The sequence below is a fragment of the Athene cunicularia genome, assembly GCF_003259725.1.
Source record: "Athene cunicularia isolate RWA chromosome 1 unlocalized genomic scaffold, athCun1 chr1_part2, whole genome shotgun sequence".
NCBI classification, from domain to species: Eukaryota; Metazoa; Chordata; class Aves; order Strigiformes; family Strigidae; genus Athene; species Athene cunicularia.
Window position 1 is genome coordinate 41,669,469 of NW_020799092.1, and position 21,050 is coordinate 41,690,518.

At 41.1% G+C, this 21,050-nt stretch overlaps 1 protein-coding gene across 13 annotated transcripts in view; it reads left to right on the forward strand.

Annotated features, from left to right (window-relative positions):
• Positions 1–4,532, forward strand: part of KCNC2 (potassium voltage-gated channel subfamily C member 2) — a 101,088-nt gene extending 96,556 nt beyond the window's left edge. For 6 of the 13 annotated variants that reach the window (XM_026867354.1, XM_026867346.1, XM_026867386.1 and 3 more), the window contains exon 4: positions 1,436–4,532. In XM_026867354.1, the coding sequence (XP_026723155.1) occupies positions 1,436–1,572 (137 nt within the window). In that variant the 3' untranslated portion in view covers positions 1,573–4,532. The remainder of the gene's footprint in view (positions 1–1,435) is intronic. The other 7 variants (XM_026867436.1, XM_026867409.1, XM_026867432.1 and 4 more) reach the window with 4 other exon arrangements.
• The last annotated feature ends 16,518 nt before the right edge of the window (positions 4,533–21,050 follow it).

Here is a 21,050-nt window from a genome sequence, read left to right on the forward strand (position 1 = left end):
TATACATTTGTATTAAGTATAGTTTTACAGTATGCAATTCTCAGTAGGTAAGAAATATGTTAATTGTCATTAGGGGAGAACCTAAGATATGATTTTTCCTGAAGATGCCAACAACTGTCTAGCTGTCTGTTATCTGGACATTTGGAATTTGAGCCAGTGACTATTTCAATAAGAAAAAAAATGTCTGGTGATGCCCCATGTAAAATTTAGCTGCATTGTCATCAACATTTTATAGTTTCTGTGGGAAAAATCTCATTATTTCACTGTAAACAGTTTATATCTGAATGATATAAACCTGACAGATGCTTAGATGCATACTTGTCTTCAAGGAAGTAGGTAGTGCTATTGAAACCAATGGGACTTCTCATGCTTGCAGTGAAGCATGTATCCATGTACTTGAGGAGTCAGGTCCTGTCCAGCTTCACCTTCATTGTGTTTCCTTGCTGATATCTCTCTCCTGACCAATGGGTCAATCATTTTCTTCGTAAGTGGGCTTATTCAGGTGCTATTGAAAACACTTGAATATGAAGATAGTGATGCAGTAAATAGGAATGGTTTCCGAGAGTTTTACAACATAGCCTCTACTAGGTGAAAACAATCTATGTGTAGCAAAAAGTAGGTGGCTAGAGCTCACGGTGTATGTGAACAGAAATGTCTTTAAGTGCAATGTTCCCTCCAAATTGTGAAGCATTATGTGGTTGCCTCATTTAATGATTAATTATTTACTGCTTGGTTATGTGGATTGCCATTTATTTCATTTGAGTCAGATGGAGAAGGAGCACAAATATGGTATTTTAAATTTGCCATTAGGAGGCATTTGCAAACATGTAAAAATCTGCTATCTTATTATACTTTAATATTAGACACAAAGTCTTAGGGTTAATATTTATGAAGTTGGAGCTTCTTTCCCATATTATCATTCAATCCTCCACAGAAGTGATTTACACATATTGTATGCAATTTATCTGGTCTTTGTTTTATTTAATTTTAAGAAAAATCATTCGTTTTTAGGAATTGGGTTTAACAGAGATTATATAATTCTAACAGTTTTTATAGTCTGTCTTAATGGGGTTTTGATTATGCTTAGCCAGATATCTCACCCAGTGACCCTGTTGGGATCCTGTATCTTGCACTCTCTGCAACCCTGCTGAAGCCAACAGAGTGGCACTGGGTGCAAGATGGCATGTGGAAGAGCAGGTCAGACCTCTTGTGTGATGGTCTGTTTAATTTTCTGGGAAAGAATAGCTGCATTAATTTGTGAATTATTTTATTTACTAATGTCTTTTGGTAGTAATGTGTCTCAGCATTGAGTTCTTTTGCAGGGAGATTCCCTCTGAGTCCCAGATAGCTCCTTGGATTACATTACATTGTATTGTTTGTCTTTGTCTATTTTTTGGCTGAATTCAACTGATGTCTGTGCATTTTCTCATACAAGGCTATGAAAAATCTCGAAGCTTAAACAACATAGCTGGCTTGACAGGCAATGCTCTGCGACTGTCTCCAGTAACATCACCCTACAGCTCACCTTGTCCTCTAAGGCGCTCTCGGTCTCCCATCCCTTCCATCTTGTAAACCAGATGGCACCAATCGACTACATAGTATTAATTCAAATACTGTTTACCACATATTGGAAATAAATGTAGCATTAACCATAGGCTCCACAAATACAGTATAATTCCTGCATGATATAACTGTCAGTATTAAGAAATGCCACTTAGGTAGCTGAAGATTTTTATCTTGGCTTTTAAAGTTTACCTAAGGTAGCACTTCTCCTTTTATCTACTATAATGTCCTACTTTCCTGTGGCAATAAAAGGACAGTTAGTGGATGCCGTTGGCCAGTATATTCAATAAATAAGCATATTTTCAGGGAGATTTACTTAAAATAATGTGCTTCCAACTAATTATCAGTCACTCCATTGAACCTCCATTTCTTGTGACTCTAATCCATTCTGAAGATGTCTGGAATCGTGTCTTGGTTGCACAATGTGACTTGGGTCTGCTCATTTGCATGGACCATTCTGTCTCCATCACCTGACAAGCAGTGTTGCTGATCGCGGAGACCACAGAGGGCTCTGGATGTGTGTTACCACATTGTACCATCCTGCTGAAATGAAAGCACTGATAAACTGGTCTGCATGTGGGATTGTTTTTCTTTGTTTAACCTTTTCCTTTATTTTTTAACTATCTACTTGTTTATAAATGGCTTTATTTTGTGATTAACTTTGGTACTGGATTGCTGTATCAGAGTTCTGAATGTCTCCGGTTGTTTGCACACAGATAACTGCAAAGAGGTTGTCATTACTGGTTACACGCAAGCAGAAGCCAGATCTCTTTCTTAATGGCTTGGGGAAGGCACAAAACATGCAAGAAAGGTAAACGCCATCCAGACTTGCAATTTTAAGCTAGCAAGTGCTGCTTGGTACTGTAGTAATTTCTCTACTCCAGGGTTCTTCAACATTTTCAGAGGCTGAGTACCAAGTAAAACTGAGAAGATTATTGGGGGCCTTTTTGTATCACTGTAAAAGGGTAGTAGTTCTCAAGTCCGGGTTTTTGACCAGCCTTATACCTCTGGCTCATGAGCTTCAAAAATTTCTTCGGTCAATGTTTTTTGAGGTGCTTTGTCCTATATGTTGTTTGTCTGTCTGTTTTGCAGCCTGTCTACTGTATTCTCCATCTGTCTCCATAAAGCACAGAGATACTGTTAAAATGCCCCCCTCTTTTAAGGTTAACTAAGGACATTTTTCTCCTTTTCTCTTTTTTCATATGGACTATACTTATGTGTATAGAAACAAATATATATATTTTTCAAGTGCAAGTTAGTATCATCTAGACTAACTCATGTGAGCACTCTGAAGATTTTTTGAGTGGGATTTAGTAGCGGCTTTACAGCACTGACCGGTTGCCTATTGCATCAATCTTCCTCCTAGCAACCAGCATTCATTACAGTTTTGAAACTGTATCTTCTCTAGTGTCTTTTTCATTCAATATTAACCTCTGTTTATGCAACAGGACAAATGCAATGGCAGATTTTATATTCTGGGCTGGTGAGGAAAAATGACCCTAAACTGTAGAGTTTTAGAACTACATGGGGAAGACCATAACAACTCAAATCTTAAGAGATCCTTGAGATTGTTGAATAATCCCTGATTGTCATGCTTTATTTTTTGTTAGGAAAATAAATATAACTTTTTGTTGACCATGTAACATGTTCTTCTGTATATAGCCTAGCCCAATAGCATGACCTGCATGTCAGAATTATTGTACCATAATGTATTTATCAAAGTATACATTTCTGATATTTAGAGATGTACATTGATTTAGTTTTGGTAAAATATTGTCAATAGAGAGATAATTGCAAACAGCTTTTAGCAAAGGAATTAATATAATATCTGGTGCTGCTGTTATATTAACTACAGTGTTGTACAGAATTTATCATGGATTTTTGACTGGTGAAAAAGGGACAATGGAATTTAGCCATACCAAGGACTGTACTGGAAAGAGACTGCTGCTGCTGAATGGGCCCTGATAAACAACTCACACCTTGAGGAGGTCACTGAGACTTTACATGCGAAGTAGAGCTTGTTAAAGAAGATGAAAGACTGCTCCTAATTACTGCTGCCAGAGGAAGGGGTCACTAGTCACTGTTGATGAGTCAGCTGTAAATAAAATGTGTGTGCATGGAATATCAGTTTTTATCTATATCAAGGAAATCTGAATTCAAGTCATCATTGCTAAGGCTCCATGCAAAGACCCACACCCCTGTGTGTATTCTTCCTGGTTCCTGCAGTAAGTTGTGCTGTGGATCATACAAAGACACACAATGATGATAGTGATGTAAACTACATCTGTCTTGACTTCTGTCATAATAATGATATACTTTGCAAAGGTCACAAATAAGAACAGAGTAGGTTTGCCTAAGTCCTTGTTTTCTGTTTGCCATGACCTATATTTCTATGAATTCTAGTGTACATGCCAAGTCTTAAGTTTACTTTTCACTTTGATAACAGAAATGTGACTGCAGAAAACATCACTGACTCAGTTCACAGCACACAGTCTTCTTTCATTGTTACCTCAAACTATAAGTATTACGAGAAATAAAATTCTGGCAGCGACTATTTTTTTTTTTTTTAATTCAAAGTGTTGCAAATCCAACATCAATAAGTATAAAAGATGTATTAAAATTATATCCTACAAATGTATATTTTACATAAAAGAGATATTCTTTGATCAATTACTTTCTGTGATTTTTGTGGTAAATGGATCTAGTCTATTCTATGTTTATGAGGCATTGTAGTGCTACAATGTGGTAATTATGTTCTCTCCATCCTATTCAGTGGGAAATTCTCCAGAATCTGTTTTGTCACCCTGGTGTCCCGACTGTAGGGACCTGTCCCAGTTGTGAAACTCTGTATTGTGGAACTTCTGTGAACATGTCAAGGTGCATGCACAATCCTGGTGGAAACCAGTGGAAATGTAATACCTGATTTGGAGAATAAAAGGCAAAAGACCTGGGGAGGAACTTGGAACATATCTTCTGAAGTGGCTCATGCTCTTTCTTTAGCTGTATCGGTCCCCTGCCTGCCACTGGCCATCCCAGTTCTCAAACCAGTTTCCTGGAGTACATGAGGAGCTAATTCAAAAACTAACATGAGCTAGCTTCTAAAAGAATTTTAAATCTTCCTTCTTGTTAATGACCCTATGCCTAGTGTGGAAGCTGTAATAGGGCTAGATGTTATCAGACTCAAGGCAGTTTTATTGCATCCTGGGGTGAAGTCAACCTGAAAAAGGAGGTGATAAATGGTTGCTTAAAGCTCCTAATCCAATACTGTGTTTGGGGCAACCAATGAAATCCCTGAATACAAGAGCAGAGTGTCTGAGATGCACGAGGGAGCTAGAAGAGCTGTACACATTATCTCAGAAGCTGTTACCTCAGTATTTTGGAAGAGGTCCTGCAATGTAAGAAAGATTCCAAAATAAACAGGATCAAGAGGTGTTCAGATTTTGGAAAATGTGTTATAGTGACATACCATGAAAGCTCAACATGCTGTTTGTCCAAAGGATAAAAGTTGTCTGTACTGTGACCTGTGAGCCGTACCCACATGAAAAAGAGGTGTAGTGATTAGCCAGGACAAGGCTCCCAGCTGGCTCCAGTCATGCAGGTCTGATGTCTGCCCCCAGGCACCCAGACAGAGGCGTCTGGCTTTCCTCAGTGATACACAGGGATGGTGAGGAGTCCCAGATGGGATGTAGACAAGGTGGTTCATTGTCTTGGGCAAAACTGTAGAAAACACCAATGACCAGATGGTGTCTGACATCTTCTAATAATAATAATAAATGACGTCTCTGGATGGTAAGGAGCTTAAGCCTGGATGGACCGTCACTGACACAGGACCTTGAGTCCAGAATATCCTGATTGCAGCTACTGTTTTCTTCCATAGAGAACCAAGCTCATGTTTAAATGCTTTCCTTTAAAACACACCTGGGAGACAAGGTGATGGTGAGTCCATTAATTATTCATGTGTTTTGGGACTACAACCCAAATCTGACTGTTCTATGAGGAAGAGTTGACTTAACCACCAGCCCACCACCAGCCCTCAAAGGTTAGCCCCCTCCTGCTCTTCCCCTGCTTCTGGGCCCAACAAGGGGTGAAAGTGCATTTTCATGGGAGGTAGGCCACCAAGATTTACTTTTCTCAGACTGAGGAGGGCTGTGAACCTAGATGTCACTCTCCAGGGTAATACAGTTCTTAGGTCTCAGATACTATGTAAAGGATGGGCAGCACATTTCCATCCCCTTCCTCTTTTGGCTGTGCTTTAAAAATAAGTAGGTACAATGCTCTTTTTTAAAGGGGTCCTCACAGTACAATGTGCTTGTGCAGAGCAGATCTATCCAAGCCTTCAGCCCTGCAGAAGCAAAAATGTACCTGGAGGAAGGAGTTCTGGGTCAACCAGAAAGATGCTGTGTGAGTGTGGGTGTCCTGGGGATCAAATACAAACCAAGGGGCAGTTGTGGGTATTTCTGTGCCTGCTTTAAGACTCCAGTAATTTATTTAATCCATTTATAAGTAAGATTTAAGGGTTAGAAGTCAAAACTAGATAGAGTTAAACAAGCAATGAGTTTAGAAGCAATGCAACCGTTAAGACACTTTACCAATGGCTGTTGCCTTTTAAAGTGGTAAATAAAAATGTCAAAAATGAGCATCTTTTTGAAAGATAAACTAGTGCAACAACAGAGTTGGTGCAGAGATCAAAAGCTGTGGTGTATTGTGGAGATGAGCAGGTTAGGGGATCTTTGGACTTTGAAGACAATTATTGTTCTTATGAGGCCTCATTCAGCACTGAGAAAACGTTGCTGTTCCAGCGAATTTTGAGACACTGTATTACAAATGTTATAGGTATGTACTGTAAACTGGTGCCAGAATTGCTAAGAAGTATGCAGCTAATGATAATTAATATAATACTGTGTGTCAAGAGGCTTTTTCATGCGTGAAACATTTATTGTTCCTAAAAGTTCTCTTACAAAACATCTAGATTAAATAAAAACTGTTAAAAGAGAAGGAAATTTAAGGAAGCCTTTGTTCAGATGGGTTACTGAAAATTAGAGGGGGAAGGGACCAATCTGACATGAGCACACTTGCCAGCATATTTAATGGGAATATATGAATTTTAAAGTCCTGAATGAATTAACTATATGAAAGAGGAGGGCGTTTTATCATCAGAATAAATCATGCAGAAGTCAGATAAAGGAAATTGGAATGGAAAACTGCTACTAGAAAGAGAAAATGAATATATTAATATGCTGTATTACAAGCAGTGGCTTAAAAGATTCCATAATAGAGCCTTTGAATTCTAACTGTGTGAGAAGACATTACAAACAAAGCAAAGGTTTCTAGCAGGTTAAAGTTATCAGAAATATTAATATTCTTATACTACATCTTTTCCCCCTTGGAAATACTTGTTATTTATTTAACTTCTAAAGAGACAAGTTATTTAAAAACTGGTGGGTTTTAAAATCAAGAGTTGGCTCGTGAGCAAATACTGAGATGTTATTGTTGGGTGTTTAGTACCTAGCTGGTGTGCCGTTACCATCATTTCCCTCCTACTTAGCTGAATATCCCTGGGACATGTTGAAATTTCAAAGGTGTTTGATTCCTGGCCTCAGAGACAGGGATCTGTCATATGCTGGGTCTGTGGGAACGTCAGGGTGTGCTCCAGCCAGGTGTGAGCGGTGAAGAGCTCCTGGCTCCACGGCACAGCCAGTGGAAGCACCCCAAGCCATGATTTATGTGTGGCTTCTCATTGCCTTCTGGCAAAATATGCATGCGTCCCCCACTCTCTGCAACCTCCTCCCCAAAACCCAGCCTTCTGTCACTTGCATTTTCTTCTCATGAGCATGTTGATGAACAGCTGACAGATTTCAGATTCATACTTTCACAGCTTTACATTCACAGATGGCAATATTCTAGCATATTAAAAAAAAAAAAAAAAAAGAAATTGGAGGTGGACACTTTTTGAAAATTTGGCACCAAATCGTTATGCATTTCATTTAACATCCCCTGTATTATTTGCTGGTGGAAGACGAGACCAGTTTAACATGAGGGCCACAGCTAGGTTATACTGAAACTTTCAGGATGTGTTCATTTTATATTCTGCATCTGGTTAGAGCATTGCTGCATTTTACTATCACATGAAGCTCTCAGTTTTCTCCCCAAATGGGATATGGAGATAAGATGCTAGAGCAAGTCAGAGAATACTGTTTTAAGTTAAATGTTTTCTCTCTAGAATGATTGTGACTCCTATGGGACTGTAAACATGAACTGTAATATGAAGAAAAAGATACTGCTTGGGAAATGCTTAGGCTGTAATAGATGGCTGTAATCCATCTTTGTCTTGCAGAATGGTACAGGCACCCTTTCTTTAAAACACAGAAAGCAGACAATTTCGTGTTGGCCTTATCAGAGAAGCATTAGACCTGCATAAGGTAATGAACTATCAAAAGAAGAATGTGGAAATTTTTTTTCCCTTGACCTTAAGACAGCTTACTTGCAAAAGCAGAAAGATCACACTTAAGAAGCTTGGCCTTTGCAGTGAAACAATGCAAAATTCCATCAATCTGAAGAATAGTAAACCGTAACCACATTATCCCATTAGGCTGATACTAAATATAGAATGTATTTTCAGTTTCTTACATGGATTTCCTTGCTTTGTGACTAAATGCAGCACCAGGGTTTTATGAAAATCTTATTTTCTTCATGCCTATGAATGTTGGTACAATGGAGTGTTTGACACTCTGAAAGTCTTAAAATGATGCCATTGTTTAGTAGTACTTTTTCCATTTTGCCAGCATGAAAAATCTAGTTTCTTCTGAACTGGAACACTGGAAAAGGAGGTAGAGGGAGTGATAAAGGACAGAGTTTTCTTGAACTCCTACGAAATCTGCTGTATGTAACTGTGACCACACAGTCTCTATATCAGTGTCTTGACATGGACTGTAACTTTTCCAGTTCTGAAACTGCTCTTAGTTTTGGTTGGAGATCACAGCAACAAAATTTATTTAGTAATTTAGTAATTTATTTAGTTACTGTTTATAACCTCTACTTAATCCCTTTAAATCTGTGACTAGTGGAGCAATTATAGAGCTTAACAGCACTAGGACTGAGCTCAGAGAAGAATTTATGCACAAACATAATAGGTCCATCTGTAATTATTGAAGAGGTTTCTCAGTACAGGACATTATCTGAACAAGTTCCCAGCATGAAATGGCCTCACTGAAATCAATGGCAAAACTGTCCTTGGCTTACTTACACAACACTGGGGGTCTTGGAAAGTAACTGGTTTATGTCATGGACATCATCAGGACATTTATCACCAACATCTTAGTATTCAAACATATTTCATCTGAAAAAAAAAAAAAGTGATTTATCACAGTGGTCATTGATTCTGATTTGAGTACAAGTAAGCATATGGATACGCAGCCACAGCTTTTGTCTGTGCCCTGTTCTTTCCTCCCTCCTCCACCAGCTGCTGCAGATGAAACACAACAGCCTGTGCAAGTGCCCAGGGCTTCTTGCTGCATCTGGAAGGTCCAACCTTCTACCCTGGGCACAAGGGGTGAGGACAACAAGATGGTTGTCACTTCTGCACCCTATGCACCCCATACTGTATTCAGGACTTGCCTACATGCCTCCTTTGCCTGTCTCCTCATTACAATGCAGCCGTAGCCTGCATGAAAGCTGCTGGAAATGGAAAAGGTAAGTGAATTTGGACCTTAATCACAAGGGTAGAGGAGTACAGGACTGATTCTTCCTTGTGAAGCTGACTAAAACATGTTGGAGATGTGGCCTTATGCAGTTGGGTCCAACCCGGCTTGGAATGAATTTGCAATTCTCCACAGCTCCTTTTGTATGCCCACCACAGTTGGGAACATTAAATTTTGGAACCACAAAGTGTTGTTTAAAAGCAACACAGCTGTCAATGAAGAGCAGTTTGCAACAGGAATGTGGCCAGTGCCAGGGACACTGCAGAGGGACATGCCAAAAAACAGATAGAGATGATTGCTTAGAAACTACATTCAGAAATTAGATTTTCCAACCACATGTTCACTGAACTATTGATTTACCAATCAACGTAGTACTACTGAGCAGAATGATTGGAGTATATAATAATTTATAAAAAATAATGACAACTGCTGACATGATTCTTTATGCCCTTTTTTAAGGCTTACTCTAGCACTGAATTTCCTTCAGACCTGAAGATAAATACAATGAAAATAGGTGCATTAGCTAAATTAATGTCAGTGAATAAACATCCCTCAAAGGTACCTGTAAGAATTTAGTTTAAGAAGAGTTTTTATATTCTAGTCCTAGAGAAAAGCTGTTCATTAATTTTTATTCATAGTCCTCAGTACCCTTCAAATAGGGCATAATTTCTAGACTTCTACTGTGCTTATTACCAGGAAGCCCGTTTCACTTATCTGTATTTGAACCTTTAGGCAGTAACTGGTTAAGTTTTTGATTCAGGCATTCCTGCATTGCCTGTACCTATTTACAAATACTAGACAAGCTGTGTTAGATGCTTCCCCAAGTTTTCAAGTAAGATGGTTTGTAATGACTGGCAGGGGAGGTGGACACATGCTTAGCAAGAGAGGTGCTCCAGATTAATGGTCTGTAGTTCACAGCAGGTCTACGGGGTGATCTGTGGGTCTGGTTTTGCCTCAGTGCAGCTGTTACTACCATGTCTAAGCTAAAGGTAGGGGCTGGGACTGTAGCTGACTGCCCATAAATGTTTTAGCACACAGAGCTGAGAGGTGCCAGCATCTGTCTATGGCTGGCACTGGGATTTAATTCCCTGCTTCCCTAAAAAGCCCATCCCAGCCCACTGAGCAGTGCGGACACCCTCTGCAAGGCACAGCTTCAGTGTAACACCTGCACCCTTTCGGATCCTGGATATGATTTCACCCCTGAAGCTGGAGAGCCTGTTTGGGACCCAACAGCAGTGTGTGGGGTAAGTGTAACAGCATTCATACCTTAACGCTAAACTGTGCAGTCCCTGACAGTTTTAGCAAGTCAGCTGGAACCTGCTGTCTGCCCAAGAAGCAGTGTTAAGTGACAGCCACAGTGCTGCTGCAGCACATGTCTGGGTCCTTGTATCCTGAGGATTTAATGAAGGTGTTTTCTCCTGTGTGGTGGGCTTTGCTCACAGAGCTGCTGGCAGGGAAGCAGAGCTGTGTGGCGAGCACCAAACGTGTCGCAGCCCTCTCCCACTTCCCCTTTGCCTCTGTGGCTTCACAGAATAATTGTATCATCACAAAAATGTTTGAATAATGCCACATCTTGGTGTTTTACAATATCATGTGCTGAGTATAAACTGTAAATTGTACCACGTGGCACAAGACAGTGGGAGGCAGGGGATCTTCTCCAAATCTCTCTGCAGGAGTATGCCTTTAGGAGCTCAGCTGTAAGTGATGTGTCTTTCAGAGATGGAGTTTATGTTTTTGCTTATTGGGTAGGTGGGTGGATTTGGAGGGCCATGCAGGTCCGGATGGGCCTGAGAGGGGAACAGATGTGCATTGGATGGTCCCTGTGTCTGCACGCTGGCTTGCCTGCACCAAGATCCAAGGGATCTGTTGGATGTGGACCACTCTGAGGGGTTGAGATAGTGTATCCCAAATCAGTCTCAGTGGCCAAATCCTGATGGTCCTTGTCCTCTGGGGTTCTAGGTTTGGGCAGGAGGTGAGTGAGCTGTCCTGCACAAGGAGGTAGGCAGTTGCAGAGGCTGCAGGTCAGCGGGGAGAGCTGCCACCAGGGCCTGGGTGCAGGTATGAGGTGGTTCAAGGGTGCAGCATCACTGCCCACTGCATGTCCCCTCTTGCTCACAGCCAGAGGCATTGGGCCCTTTGCCACAAAGCTGTACCTCGCTCCTCCCCAGTCCCTGCATCTTCTCTTCTAGGACTAGATTGGGATTCTACAGACCAAGGGAAAGCATAGAGCATCCCACAGGATGGGTGCACAGAGAAACATTTGCTCCTTGGGTGCTCTGGGTATAGGGAGATCCTCCTTTCCCAGGCATCATTGAAGTCACCAGCTCCTCTCCTTCCTGCCCCATCTTTGCCTCCTGTACAACCCCAGCAGCTGGAAAATGAGAAGCCACTGTGCATTTCTGGGCCTAAGGAAGTTCTTTCTTCCTTCCCTGATGCTCTATTTAATGCAGTGTCACTGTGAAGATGACGCCAAGTACATTTGTCACCACAACCAGACCAAAACAATGTGGTCAAGCATAAGGCAAGAGTTGTTAAATGACTACAGGAGCTAGGTGTGGACTCTAGACCCCAGAGATGCAGTTGTTTTTATGCATTTTCCACAAGGAATTGTACTGGTTTTGGCTGGGATAGAGTTAATTTTCTTCATAGCAGCTCATAGGGGATATTTTATGGATTTGCAAACAAAACAGTGTTAATAACATATCCATGTTTTAGCTATTGCTGAATGGTGCTTACACACCATCAAGACCTTTTCTGTTTCTCAGACTGACCTGCCAGCTTTCACTCTGAGGGCACACAAGAAGTTGTGAGAGGGCACAGCTGGGACAGCTGACCCCAACTGGCCAAAAGGATATCCCAGACCACCATATGACATCATCTTCATCAGCAAAAGCTTGCAGGGGGGCAGAGGTTGCCAGGGTGGCTCTTGCTTGGGGACTGACTGGGCATCAGTTGGCTGGTGGTGAGCAATTTTGGGTTTTTTTTGCATCACTTCTTTTTCTTGTTGGTTTTGGGGTATTTTTTTTTTCTTTTACTTATTAAAGTATTTATCTTAAATTGTGTGGTTTTCCACTTTTGCATATTCTCCCAGAACCTGCTTTTAGTTGTGTTTAAGGTGATAACAGGGCTTTTTAGTTTGTTTGGATGTTTTTGCCTCCAATTAGTCAGGCTTAAATATCCAATTTATCTTCTACAGCTTTTTTTTTTTTTTTTTGCGAAACTATTTTCTCTTTCAAGACCAGCTTGAGGCAGTTTCAAGGAGACATCAAAAGCTTAGCAGCTGATGTTGAAATGGAAGTGCCAGCTCACATTTTCACAGCTGCATATGGTCTTTAGCCTCATCAGGCTTACAAGACCACCAGAGTTTCTGAATTACTTTTCTATACCTTCAAATGGATTACAATACCAAAATAAAACAATGACCACCTCCCGCCTCAAAAGATTCAAACAAAAAATAAACAAGGAAGAAATTCTGTCCTTTCATTGCCACTGTGCATCTCTGGTAGATTTTATGAACAATAAGCTTATTGTCAAATATGCAAGGAAGGATCCCAGCAGCTCTCCCTCCTACTAGTGTTTGACTTCATGTTTCTCTGTGTCAGAAGTCCTGGCTCCCAAGAGAAAGGTGTTTCCTGACTATACAGGGGTTTTGGGCATGGGTGCTCTGTTCCTACAGGCTTCTGTGCTGCTGCTGGTCCACACAAGCTCACTTGGATGAAATCATCAGGCTGTTCTGTCCTTTAGCCAGGGAAACGGCAAGGACCAATGGATAAAAGCCAAGAGGCTAGCATTTAGTATCCTGGGATTCACTGAAATCAGTGGGGTGTAGGCTCCTAAATGCGTTTGGATCTGGCAGATTGAATGGATCTATTCCAGGCATGGGAACCAGAGCTCTGACAGTCCAACCTTGATCATTAAATTATTACATTGTTTTAGCTTAAATGCTGAGTGACTGGAAACAGAGGAAACAGACTGGAAACAGAGATGTTTCATTTTTTAAAAAACAAAACAAAACAAAACAAATGTGGATAATATTACTCATCCAATTCTAGAAGGTGTTTTGTACTCTGCAGGGGGCAGCTGGTACTCAGGTAAGTAGTAGTCTCAGAATAAGATGTAGTTGAAAAAATCCCTTCCTTGTATGCACGTCAAACATAACTACTGTGAAGAAGCTGCTAGTCTCTTTGGTCACAGGTCACTCAGAAGGGTGACTGATAACCTCTCTGACATTGCTACACACTGAGCTGCAGATGAGAAAGCTGCAGTGGAGCCATGAGTGCTGAGGCACTGCCAGGGCTTGGGAGCTTCAGAGATTAATTCTTCTGTCATGCCTCAATATCATGCAATGAAATAAAACTCTGTCCCCCCAAAAAGGGAATTTTATCCTCCTCGTAACACAATGCAGCAAGTAGTGCTTGTGCGTGTGAGTGCAGTGAGCTATACATATACAAATGGACTACACATTTCAGAGCTTAGCACTGAATGTTTAGAGCTATCATCTGGGCTACTGTGTTGGGGCAGGGGTCTCCAACACATTGTATACAGCTGTACAAAAAGCACAAGGAAGCCACAACCCTGCCTGGCAGCTGGCACCACCAAATTAGACTTCTCAGTGCCCCAAGCCAGTGAAGCCATGGCAGGAGACGTCCCCTCCCTCTGGGGAAAGACGTTTGCAGTTTGGAACGTGCTCTCTCAACACATTGGCTCTTTGGCAGCATCCCCACAGACTCCATTCCTTCAGCATAGGGACAATTCACAACCTGCCACCAGCTTTTACTCAGACAAACTCATTCTGCCTGTGGAAGCCCTCTTCTGTGGACCTGGACTAGAAATTTTAACCAGCAATTTTTTTTTTTTTTTTTTTTTAAGAAGGATGAAGAAAAGCTATACTTGCAAAGCAGTACTGTGTAGCCTTGGAACACTGTTTAATATAATAAAATAATGTTGACAAGGAAATCCCAGAAAAAATAAGGAAGCAAAATTCATGTAATCTAATGGATGTCTATTAGGGCACTTCCTTAGTTTTCATCTCCTGAGTTTCATCAGAAAGATTCTTGTTCACTCTTTATAAACAAACTACAACAAAACCAAAAGTAACCCTTTTCAATAGTCATCCCAAATGACCAATACTGTATTTTTGTCATCTTGATCACACTGAGTTAATTTTTTTCCTATCTAAATAAGTACTAGAAAAATAATTCTGTCTTACTTTCTTCTAATATTTGGCATTATCAAAATATATGTCTTTCTCTTGTGGACTACAGAGACTGCTATAACCTGGAGAGATACAGATTTTCCCAAGAGTAATTTTTCACTGATAGCATGTAAAGAAATGATAACATAATGTATTACCAGGCAAGAATGAAAGAAGCCATGACAGCAACCGTGTTGTGTGGGCGGTGTCCAGAGTTAAGGGCTTTTTGCTTTCCTCCCTTGTGTATCAAACACTTAAAGACATTATAAGGTGGTATTAACATGGACTATTTTTAAGAAGCTATGATGGCAAGCTGAAAGTAGTACTTTGGATAATAAGTCTTTACTGAACTTCCATTTCAACAAAGTTATTTTCAGATGCCACATGTATTAGCCCTTTCCATTGAGACTACGTTCAGCTATCATTAATATCACTAAACATTTGCTGAATCTGCTTTAGCTTCTGAGTAGCTGTTTCTGACGTGGTAATCTTGACTCATCTCTTGGGACACATGCACCATTCTGAAAAGGAACAGCACAGTGCCCCATGCATCAGTCTTATTTTAACCTTGCAGAGGTTAACACGCTCCTGCTTGACACACCGACTCTTTGCACAGCCTGAATCTGAGCAGACAATGAAAGATAAGGTCTTCTGCTGCAAATGGGTGATGCAGACAAATATTTTTGCAAAAAAGACCCCCTCAGTAGTTATTAAAATATTCAAACAATGTTTACTGGTATAAACACTGTTCAAACACTCCTAATGGACATGAATGCTGAATGTCTCATAAGTTCTTCTATTCACATCATAGCCAATCTCTTTTTTTTAAGGAAGATATTTCTTCCTGCCATGTAGGATTAGGAGCACAGTTTCAAACCACAGAGTTCAAACTTGCTGATGAGAGTGGTATGAACACTTCAAGGGCACACGGTGTTTGCCTATTGCACAGTGACAGGAGGGATTAAAGATGAGGAGGGAGCTTGGCAGGGCAGAACAATGAGCCCAAAGCAGCCATATATGGGGCTGCACCCCAGTCAGAACATTATGGAGCAATGTCAACAAACTTGCCTATGTACGCTGGGGTTGAAAAACTCCACCCCTCTACCTGTGCAGAAGATGAGAAAGATTTGCTTTTCACAGAATCACAGAATCATCAAGGTTGGAAAAGACCTAAAAGATCATCTAGTCCAACCTTTAACCTCACACTGACAGTTCCCAGCTACACCATATCCCTAACTTATATGTCAACTTCACTCTTAAACACCTCCAGGGATGGGGACTCCACCACTGCCCTGGGCAGCCCATTCCAACACCTAACAACCCCTTCTGGAAAGAAATGCTTCCTAATCCAGTCTAAATCTTCTCTGGTGCAACTTGAGGCCATTCCCTCTTGTCCTATCACTTGTTACTTGGTTAAAGAGAATCACAGAATCACAGAATCATCTAGGTTGGAAAGGACCTTGAAGATCATCTAGTCCAACCATTAACCTAGCACTGACAGTTCCCAACTACACCGTATCCTTAAGCGCTGAATCGACCCAACTCTTAAACATCTCCAGGGATGGGGACTCCACCACCTCCCTGGGCAGCCCATTCCAACGCCTAACAACCCCTTCTAGAAAGAATTACTTCCTGACATCTAGTCTAAACTTTCCCTGGCGCAACTTAAGGCCATTCCTTCTTGTCCTGTTGCTTACTACTAGGCTAAAGAGTCTCATCCCCAGCTCTCTGCAACCTCCTTTCAGGTAGCTGTAGAGGGCGATGAGGTCTCCCCTCAGCCTCCTCTTCTCCAGACTAAACACCCCCAGTTCCCTCAGCCGCTCCCCGTACGACCTGTGCTCCAGACCCTGCACCAGCTCCGTTGCCCTTCTCTGGACACGCTCGAGTCATTCAATGTCCTTTTTGTAGTGAGGGGCCCAAAACTGAACACAGGAATCGAGGTGCAGCCTCACCAGTGCCGAGTACAGGGGTCAGATCCCTTCCCTGTCCCTGCTGGCCACGCTATTGCTGACACAAGCCAGGATGCCATTGGCCTTCTTGGCCCCCTGGGCACACTGCTGGCTCCTGTTCAGCTGGCTGTCATGTGCATCCGTAACTTTTCAATTTGTTTCAAAGACCAGTGCAGTAAATATTCACTATCCTAAAACTTGCTCGTTCTTATTGTGATGATTGAAATAGTGCATTTCATCACAGTCTGCAGAAAGATGGGTTTCACTCAAATTAAGCTGTGTTGCCAGTAAGATTCAGTGACAGAAGTGTTTAAAGTAAATCAAAAAAACTCTTACGGTTATGACTTTAATAAATGCATTAAAAAAAAAGGATGACTCATGTAAAACATTTGACAGCAGATATCCAGTTCCAGAAAGGAGATTCTGCTAGTTTTTAAAAATATATCTAAACAATAAGTACTTCTTTTCACCAGGTTAAACAAACCAATGCTTACTCCAGGCATAAAGTTTTTTCCTTTTCTGTACCACTAACATGGGATATTTCTCTTGACTTGTCTTGTATTTTGGCACATCTGACAAACCTTTAGACTTTCCATAATGTCACAGTTCATCTGAGGACAATCTAAAATATCTCTGGTTCCCCTCTGAAATTTTTTAATCCCTGAATGACCCTCACAGAGCCTTTTAAATGCATTTTTCTGTAAGCATTTAGGAATGAAGCACCATTCTGTTTCTAGAAAAAAAAAATAATCAAAAATTCTGCTAGAGAGCTCTGCCTCTCACTGACTCAGGGGGCTGAGAACATGCCCAAGGTAGCATTTAATGGGAGTGCTAATTGCTTCAATTTCCTTTTGCCAGGCCACATCCTTAGCTGCACTCACTTTTCTTCTGATCTCTGGAAGACTTTTCATTGGATAGTACAGACAGTGTCTTGTACTGGCCCTGGTTTACTGCACTTGAAGTGTTGGTGTCTGTGACCACTGAGTCCCTCTTGGGCTTCCCAGTCACACCTGTCTGGAGGTGCAGGACTTGGTCCTACCCTTTGGAAGTGGCAATGCTTTGGTCATTTCCTGGTAATACTGGACTCCTAGAAAGTGTCTCAGCATTTATGATATGATCAGCAAAGGATGATGCTGATCTCCAGTTTTACTCACAGTGTTGTGAAAGTTGCCCAGTTCTCCATGGGGAGCTTAGAGTATATCTACAAAGCACATGCTGATGTTAAAGGGTGTATCTGGCACTCACAAGATCTGATAAAATCAGTCAGCATGGGTTGATTAGCCTGTTCAGGGGACTGTCATAGTGTGGTTACATTTCCTCCAGCATCTGCTGTGATTTTTACCACATCTTATTATTACTCCTTGTGCCATCATTATTGTCTTCTGCTGCCATAAATCTTCAGGACTCCTTCAGCTTTTTGAGCTCTTGCTTAGATTCTCATCTCAAGTCCACTGAAAGCCTCTGCCTAGTAATTGGCTGGCGATCTAGGCAAGATCAGCCCCAAAAGTCTCAGTTCTCTATTTGAAATCTTTGGCACCCTTCCTCACCTGGGCAACACCCACTCTAGTGAAGGCACTACTTTGACTTTTTAAGGCAATTTTGACCTCTCTATTTTTCCTCTAAGGATTTTGTCTTTGTCCCCAGCACTCATGACCCCATATTGTTCATCAGTTATTCACAGCCAAGGCATGTGGAAGTTGTCTGCTTCATTCTTTATGTTAAATTTTTGGCATGTCCATCATTTAACTAGCTCTGACTCCAGGCAAACTGTTTCTGAGATTGAATGTGTAAATCCTTTACACAGTGCACGTTTCTGCCAGAAATGCTTGGTTATGTTTGCAGACCACCTAGATGAATGTCAGGGCTAATATCTAAAATCTTCATTCTAAGAAATAATCCCTTTCCAGCAGAGTAGTTAGGTACACTGAATGCATGCATTTATGCAAGACCTATTGACTTTAGATGCACTTAAAACACATCTTTAAGTGCCTTAGTGAATCACCATTATGATCAAAATCTAGACTGCAAAATAATGCCCTCTAAACAGATGAAGATCTTCTAAGGTATTTCTGTGAGATATTGTTTAAAGATTGCTTCCTTTTCTAACTCTTCAGTAAGGTGACTCAGCTCCTTTTGATCATTCACAAAAATTTGCTGAAAATGTTTAATCAGTTCAGAAAAATTCTGGTAGCTTCAAATTGAATCTCTCTTTCAAGGGTGACTGTCACTTCTGCTCACTAATAAGCAGACAGCAGGAAAAAAAAACAACAAACCCAAGCATAAATCAACCTGGAAATAGCAGCATTAAATGTTAAATGGCTCTGGAGACTGTACATCTTCGGGTTATTCATTAACATGTACTGTTTTGTCCAACAAGATTTTTTCTTGGGAAATGTCATACCTTTATTCATGGATAAACCCCATCATTCTGGGGTGTTGTTCCATACCACTTTCTGGTCTCACCAGTGTTCAAAAGGACTTGGGTACTCGCCTGACTTGCCCCCTCCACTGTTAGTACTTACATCCACACCCACGTCCTCCAAGACACTGCTTAGTGGTGCCTAACACCAAAGGGGTCTAATTTTCCAGCACCAGCAGTAAATCCTCACAGCTGCCTGCACAGCTGCCTTGGGCATGCCAGATGCTTTCCCTGTCTTGAGTGGATCAGCAGCTGGGAAGTAGCAACCCTTCTCCAATTCTGCAATGATGACTTCATGAGCTCAGATTTGGGGATGGAGGTACTGTTGTCACATCTTGAGGACAATAGGATGTCTCTGTGCATGTAGAAGTGGGTCACATATGTCCTTGAGAACCCATCTCCTCAGCTTTCCCTGAGCTTCCTTGTCACCACATTATGTTCTCTAAAGCAAGGCCTCGTAATCTTCATATACTTTGATGTTAAGCATTGATATAGGTGTAGCATAGAGAAAACCTGATAAGGTAATGTTTTAGCAATTGCATTAATGAAATATTTATTAACTACAATATAATTCCTTAGAATATCATAGAGCTATTTCACACAAATGGAGCATTGGTAAATTTTTAAAACACTCAGACCACTTTGAATTACAAATTTAGTAGGAACACCTGAGTGACAGCTGGCTTTCATGAACAGAAATTCAGCTTGGAGGAAAGAAGTGATCAGCAAGCTGGCCTATTTTGGGGAATGGTTGGCTGTCTGGCGCAAGGGATTCACAGGCTTGAAAAGTGTAATTTGCAGACAGGAATAAGGGAATCTCTTAGTGTCTCAGGCTTGCTGCTGTGTTCACTGTTCCATCTCTTTCCTTATAAACTTCATTTTTACAGCATCTAAGAGCTGCTGCTGTTCTTTCTCCACCTTGTATAGAGTGCTCTTCTGAATTAAACTGTGTTCATGGAATACAGCCTCTTAAAGTTTACTCTTTTCCAGCATTTGTCAAATATCTGCTGACAAAGGCCTGCTTTCCTGTACATCCGTTCTCAATTCACTGTGCTAAATATATTATCATCTTACTGATTGCATTTTCTCCTTCTTTCCTCCCTTCTCAGTTTGACTTCCTACCTGTTCATGATGCCTTGCCTCAGGTGAGATCTTGGCTGAGGTTACGCAGATGAGGACTTTGTCCTGGGAGGTGTCTGTCCTGCAGGCAGATACAACCTGGCTGCCCTTTGGTGGGCTTGCCTACACAGACAGTGTTACACGTGTTTTGTTTGCACGATCAGGTTCTTAGGGTGCAAGCGGCTGTTCTCTCCTCTCTTTGGTTTCTGGGGCTTGCAGCATGCTTTGTGACACCTGGGGATATACTGCAGAGATGGCAACATGGGTCTTTAGGAGGGGGGAGGTGGCCTGATGCACAGGAAGCCTGCAAATCAGAGCACCTGAATTGTCTTCCCAGGATTGCTTCTGGCATGTTAGGCTCAGCCTGTTCCCCAGATCTTATAGCCACATTAATATTGCAATATGCGCTGAGGTCTTTATTTGAGTTTTATGAATGTCAGAATGATGATTATTTGGCTCAGTCACATTCTTCTGAAATGCTTAGTCACATGAAAGATTTTTTTCTTTTCAGAGGTTTGAAAGATAATTTAGCTAGATTGTTCCTTTCAAGTAAAGCAATCTCACATTTGCCATGGTTGGATGCGAAGTTGTACAGTAGTATCCATGTGTTACTAGCTTGCCATTCATGTTCAAAGAACTTCAAAAGGGATGCTTTGATGTACTTATGGACTTCTTCCAGCTGATGTATACCACATAGTGTTTGTGCTTTCGTAGCAAATCTTAAATTGACTTGTGAAATTTTTAGTATTTTACTGACTGCCTGAGGAAGTATACTGAGAGGTGCCTTTTGTACAACATACAGGAGCTGGATAACAAGATGACAGTCAGAAATGGAATATTTACAATGACAGCAAAATACCCTGTGCTCTTGGAAAGAGCTAACCACTTCTAAAATCCATACTTCCCTGTAGCTTCTTAGATTTCAGCAAAGGTAAATGACAGTGTGTGGCATCTCAGTTGTTTTTTGATATATTTTCCCTTTTTCTCAGCTTCCCATAGACTCTTGTTGAAATCCTAGTGATCGGCATGTGGATATGAGCTTAACAGTCCCTCTGGCTGTGCATGCCCAGTAGCACAATTATAATGGGGATATAAAACTCTTCTCCATG